Below are 6,445 nucleotides of genomic sequence, written 5' to 3'. Positions count from 1 at the left end.
CAGTAGACATGGAAATAGATTTTTTTTCGATAAAAATTGAAGTTTTTAATTCTTCACGTTAATATTTTAAATGCCAATGTTTCGTTGACTGTAACTTTTAATAGAGGTACTGTGAATGTAGTGAAACATCGAATGAAAGATCGTTTTTATCACAAATCTTAAAATTACGTGAGTTGTCGCAAGTACACGATAATTTGTTCAAAGTTTTTTTATACGTTGCTTGCTAGGTCGGAGGAAGGAATATCTCAATTATCATTTTAAACGTCTCACAGACTAGTTGTACAAAGAAGCCTCTACAGTATTTATTAAAAATAAGAAAGACTTTTGGAAACTGAAAACGTTCATTTTTTAATATTTTAATTAGTATTTTTCTGTTTTCGCACACTTTCATACAAACTTACAAACTATACAAACTTTCGAAGTAAATTCATGAACATCACAATTTTACAGACAAAATTATACATGATGTATGAACACAAATAAAATATAAACACTTTGGTACATATACAATATTTTACATATATTCAGAAAATGCTGCAACATGTATAGCAATATTTAATTCCTTTTTTTCAACCTTATCTTATTTTGTATTTTAGTTTTTGAGATCTATACATGCTATTGCATGGCATCCTTTTTAAACATTCCCCTGAGTTGTATCTTTTCGTCTAAGGTTCCCACCTTCTAAGCCTGAAAGACAAAATAAGCCAAATTGGAAAGGACATTACGTGATGGTACAGTGTATTATAATCTTCACTCATACTGCCGTTCAAAATTGTAGCATTTTCTTAGATTCATATATACAACCATATATTTACAATATCACAAATAATAAAAAAAATAGACATGATTTATTTCGTATAAGATTGTTTTTGTTAATGCACTTGGCCATTCATTTTTACTTTGAATGATTCCCCAGCGACAGAATGTTCAAAATGGCTTCTCTGTTTCTGCTGTTTCACCTAAAAAGATAAACTCTGTATAGGTTTTACGTTATTAGTATTTTTATTCTTACTTGAATTCCTTGTTGATTGTTTTAATGCTTTAAGATAGACTGACACTTTTGAAAAAAAAACATCTGCCATATTGAATCCGTTGCGCGTATTTAAGAGTAGTGTAATTCTGAACTAGCGTTAACAAATATTTACATAAAAATGTTTTTTTTTTAGTCCGCAATACTTACAAAGTTACAGGTAAAATATTAATAGTTTTATAAAACATGAACCGGTTTTCAAATTATTTTTGAACTGTTTGAAAAACCTTTAGACAGGAAACTTTTAAATGGAGATAATTTAGGAAAAAAAAATTATGTAGCTATTAGAAGTCCTGAATTTTTCACTTCCTTTTAATGCAAGTTATAACAAATATATACTTATAATTCTTGAAAACAGGCATTTACTCTGTTTTAGTGATTTTTGTTTTTGTTTGGTTTGCTATCTCGTAGAATTTTACGCGCTGAATACCTAAATTCAAAATTACTCATATAAGTACACTGTGAACTAGTATTATCATAGTTGTTTAAGTATAAGCGTCAATATATAACTTAACTAGATATATCAACCCAGACATAAATATTTGATCTTAAGTAAGATGTGTTTACAGACAAAACATGGCGGCTACATAGAGAGAAAACGTTAGTGTAAATATGTTTATACTTTATAAGGAGTCGAAAATTGTTTTATATCCTGTTTAATATTCAGACGTGTTATTCCCTCTAAGCTGCATGCTTCTTAGATTTGTCCAGGAGATATTATATTTGCTAGTTACTAAGATAATTTTTAATGACCCAATGCTAACCTGTTAATTTATAGACGGATCATGCCCACGGTATCCCAATAGTGGGTATATGTCTGTCGGTTGTGGAGTAAACATCTGTTAGGAGAAATACGGAATCATTTTCACAGTTGTCAATCAAAATTCAAAAATAGAAATTACGTATGTGGAAGAGGACATTTTTATTTAAAAATAATGATTCAAATTTTCAAATGAATAGAATAGAGAATAGAAATGGGGAATGTGTCAAAGAGACAACAACCCCACCAATGGGTCTTCAACGTAGCGAGAAAATGTCTTTTTCTCCATGTTTTGATTGATGTATTGTATTGTTTGGTATGTATTACCCTAATTAGAATAGCACTCGGTCAATTTATTTCATAAATAATCATATGCAGGGTATCACTTCCAACACTCATGTACAAAAAAGTATGTTGTTGATAAAAAAAAAATCTTGTCTATCATGAAAATGATGTCCCTAGTGGTATGACTTATGACCTTTAACATCTCGTTCTACCTACCCTATCATTAAACGTTGTTTGACGCTTTTTTCTCCAGACACAAACTGCGACAATTACGATAATTGCTATGAGTATTAAGATTGCTGTCACTCCCACGGCTGCCTTAGCTTCATTTGTCAATAAACAAACTGGCGTCCTGTCTCCGCAGTGATCAAAGCCGGAACAACGAAGGTTTTCTGGGATACATCTCTGGTTGTAACACTTGTATTCATTTTTTTTGCACGGTGCTGAAAATAAAGTATCAATGCGTTAGTTAAAACTTGAATACACGGACGGGTTTATTTAACCCTGTTTATTTATTGGAAAGTTAACTGTGACCCATTCAAGTAATACTTTAACTATAAATCTGTCAGAATGCGAGAAACGTTTAATATTAGCACCCAGTCGGAGTTACGTGACATTGCGGCTGACAAGTAAAACAAAATTACCTTTGGAGCTCATCAGGTAGCACCTGCATCATTTTATTTAATATCATTAGTTTTTTCGTGTGTTTTAATTTGCAAAAGCCTATTATATTTATCGTTAAAATCATAAATAATTCACAGTTTGAATAGGAATAAAATTACCTAAATGAAAAGCTGAAACGATCATGTCAAATCCTCTGTGGATAGAGTTTGTTGGTCCCGATCGAAATCTGGCTGTGAGATACCCTCTTTGGGTTGTGTAAGAATCTGCTAGTGGTATAGTTCTTACATTTCTGTTCCCACATATTTGATTGGGTGCTCCTGAAATTAAAACATCAGTTCTTGTTTGTGAAATTGTGTGACTGACTTCATAAATGTCTGTACTCAAGAATATAAATTACATTAAATTAATTCTCGTAACCCAAATTTAGATGCGTGATTAGGCCCTCGCGCAAATATTCACCGAACTGTACTAAATATTGTTACAGTACATTATTTGTCTCCTCTATGCATTGATCATTTGGTATTACCATTTCTTAATTAAAAACTTTGAATACAACATTCACACGTTTTTAAATCGTTCTGAATAAGCATGACATATTTGCTACTGGACATAAAACAAATAAACAAAATCATACTTATACACAGCTTTGATCAAGAGTTTATATGTATTTTATACATATGATTTATATACCATAGTTCATTATTCATAAATTTTCAAGCCTATTCATTTATGTTTTCTCTCCTTACCTGCCAAGAACTGTGCTGCCTGTGTTCTCCCATCGTATAATGTTAAATAATCATCGGTACACTGTCCCGAGGGTAGGGCATCTATATCCAAATTTTGAAGTTTTACAGAAAGTTGTTTATTAGGATGTGGTTCTATGGCAACAATACAGTCTAGATTTCTCCTGTAAGCCTGTGGACTAACTCTCAATAGAATAGCATCTTCATTCAAAGCTAAAAAGTTTATCTGCTGGTTACACAACTGCTCCATGTACACTACAAACAATAAGTAAATTTTTAAATATTAAATCTTTTAGGTATTTGTGAATTATTGGTGTAAAAATAAGGAGATGTGGTATGATTGCCAAGGATACAACTTTTCCGCCAGAGACCAAAGTAAAGGATGTAAACAACTATAGTTCAATGTACTGCCTTCAACAATGAGCAAACCCCATATCGTATAGAAAGCCATAAAATGATCAAGTAAGACAAACTGTGAAACAGTATTTATAAAAAAAACAACGACCTTATGTATACCCAAAATAATAAACGAAAAACAAATAAGGCAGACACCACTGAATTACAGACCTTGTTTTATGAAACATGAATTTCCCCTGGATTTGTTTCATTTAAAAATTGTCAAATCCTATGATTTTGTTTATTATATCGTCCTTATCATACACTTAAAATATGTTTAGCATATTTCCATAATATCTAAATTTTATCCAGCGCTGTACACGTTTGTGTCAACGGTAGAAAAAAATGCAAATTTACTTTGGGAAAGGTAAATGAAGAATGTGGAGGGGTTAAACATGTTTGTGAGCACTCAACCCTCCCTTATTCTTCCCAACCTTTGATTTATTTTTAGCTATTTGTATAGCTTACCGTACAACACTGTATTTTCCTCATTTTTTCCTTATTAGTTGTAAGCGACAAGTAAAATTACTTATAAATAACTGTTTGCGTAGACTATGAATAGAAACTACCATACCATTTCAAAAATGAATTTAAATTAAAAATAAAAGGAAATAACTCACATTCACGCAAAGCCGATATATTCCTTGAAAATAAGCATAACAAAACTACTGAAAAGAAAATTTTCAGTTCCATGACTAGGGATTGTATATCCTCTACCTCGAAAAAATATTTTGCGAAATGAATTAATAACTAATCAATTAAATTAATATATACCTTGGTCAGTGATTAATTAAATTAATCATATTTTTTGTCACTTTAGGCTTGATTTCTGATGACTAGATGACTTCAAAATGACATAAAATGTTTTAAAATGATTATGTTATGTATATTTGGAATTCCAAATCAATTGGTCAACCTCTACCTATCACACATACACGTAACAAACATGTAATTCCACTACAAGTAAATACAAGTTAATTTGTAAATTAGTTGCATGTTTCATATAAAAAATCTATATCCAGAGGCATGTTATTTGTAGAGCATGTTATTTTTCCCAAGAAAGAGATAATTTTAAAATTAATCAAATATATCTGAGAATAATAGAACTTTATTCTACTTGATGTTCTTCAATTTACTATAAATTCAGAATGTATGCGTGCTTTCATTATCGGCAAATCGCTGATAGAGGGCAATAGGGTGATATTTAAATAGAGGAAGGGACAATTCTTCATGACTTTTTTTTATATTTAGGGCAAGTTTCAAAATATTTTATCTCTTCTAAATATCAAAGTATTACAGTAGCCTGTAACTTAGTAGCTGTCGTGCGTTGCTGATTATTTTTATTATCATATTTTTTTTCGTTTATTGATCTTACTTAAATCAGGCCGTTAGTTTTCTCTTTTGAATTGTTTTACATTTGTTATTTCTCGGCCCTTTATAGCTTACTGTGCGGTATGGGTTTTGCTCATTGTTGAAGGCTGTACGGTGACCTATATAGTTGCTAACTTTTACGTTATTTGATCTCTGGAGTTAAGTTTTTTCATTGGCAGTCATACCACATCTCCTTATTTTTATATTCATGTTACAAGTAGGACTTTATGGTTATAAAAAAAAATTATGCCGATGAATTTCTGAACAGCTAAGTAAATAAATTGTATGCTAAAAGTTCAATTTTGATAGATTTTGGCAAAGTTTTTAGAGATGGACATTCACAACCAAGATTAACAGGAATTGAAGATACATTTTGTCTTTCAGATACAAAAAATTTTAAATTTTACAAAAGATAAGAAGTTTGGAATATTATATCAAATTGTCTTCAACAGCAATACATTAGCGTTGAAAAACTGTTTAACAATATGATTTTATGGATGTATCCAAACATTTTCAAAAATATTTCAAGTATATTATTTAGAATGTAATACATGTACTTAAATTCTTCTATATTTTATCAGTTTTTTTTTAACTCTGTTAGTGCAACAAACAAAACGATCAAATCTCTTTCTTAGCCAAAAGCTTGTCGTATTTTGAAAAACACCCATGAATGAATACGTCTGAGTTTACAGTTATAAATATGACAATTTATACCTACCTTAAATTACTGGAAATATTAATAAATAGAGACAACAGAAATGAAGGACCTGTAGATAATAAATAAGTATAAGGCGATTAATTTATTTGGGTAAATTTCTCACTCGAAGAAATGTGTTTGTGTTAAAATTCTTGTTTGAAGTAATTTCTTCTCGACGCGATAATGTGTATACGATATCTAATTATTAATTGCCACTCGATTAGTTTCATGTTTTGAAGAAACGACATTGTTCAATTAAAAATTGAGTTTACTTTTTCTTCGGCGGAATTGTAACCTTGGTGGAGAATAGCGGGTCGTATCTAACCTCTTTCTGCAAAAATGGAAGTAAAATACTGCATAACTACAACTACAAAAACAAATACAACATTTAATTTATATTGCTATGTTTTACCCGCCCATTTTTCATTTCATGTCAATGATGAACACACTCTGTAGGTTATTGGGACTGCAATGTAGAAAAAAACATGGCTCTGTCCTATGTTAACATCGTATAGGAAAATTCCACATGCACATTTTCT

General features: G+C 30.6%; 1 protein-coding gene across 3 annotated transcripts; it reads right to left on the bottom strand.

Moving 5' to 3' along the window:
- Positions 1–340: 340 nt before the first annotated feature.
- Positions 341–4,560, bottom strand: LOC127702164 (low-density lipoprotein receptor-related protein 12-like). 3 transcript variants are annotated; one of them, XM_052206270.1, is made up of 5 exons: positions 4,459–4,560; positions 3,446–3,697; positions 2,858–3,016; positions 2,292–2,518; positions 341–959 (listed from the first exon to the last, which is right to left on the bottom strand). In XM_052206270.1, exons 1-5 carry the CDS (start codon positions 4,529–4,531, stop codon positions 873–875), a joined length of 798 nt encoding a protein of 265 aa, XP_052062230.1. In that variant the 5' UTR covers positions 4,532–4,560; the 3' UTR covers positions 341–872. The 3 variants fall into 3 exon arrangements, with proteins under 3 accessions (XP_052062230.1, XP_052062232.1, XP_052062231.1); XM_052206272.1 differs by having other exon boundaries at positions 341–687; XM_052206271.1 differs by having other exon boundaries at positions 876–974.
- Positions 4,561–6,445: the final 1,885 nt, after the last annotated feature.

The sequence above is a fragment of the Mytilus californianus genome, unplaced genomic scaffold, assembly GCF_021869535.1.
Source record: "Mytilus californianus isolate M0D057914Y unplaced genomic scaffold, xbMytCali1.0.p SCAF_5, whole genome shotgun sequence".
Lineage (NCBI taxonomy): Eukaryota > Metazoa > Mollusca > Bivalvia > Mytilida > Mytilidae > Mytilus > Mytilus californianus.
Note: the sequence above shows the minus strand (reverse complement) of the source record. Positions and strands in the feature narration are given on the sequence as shown.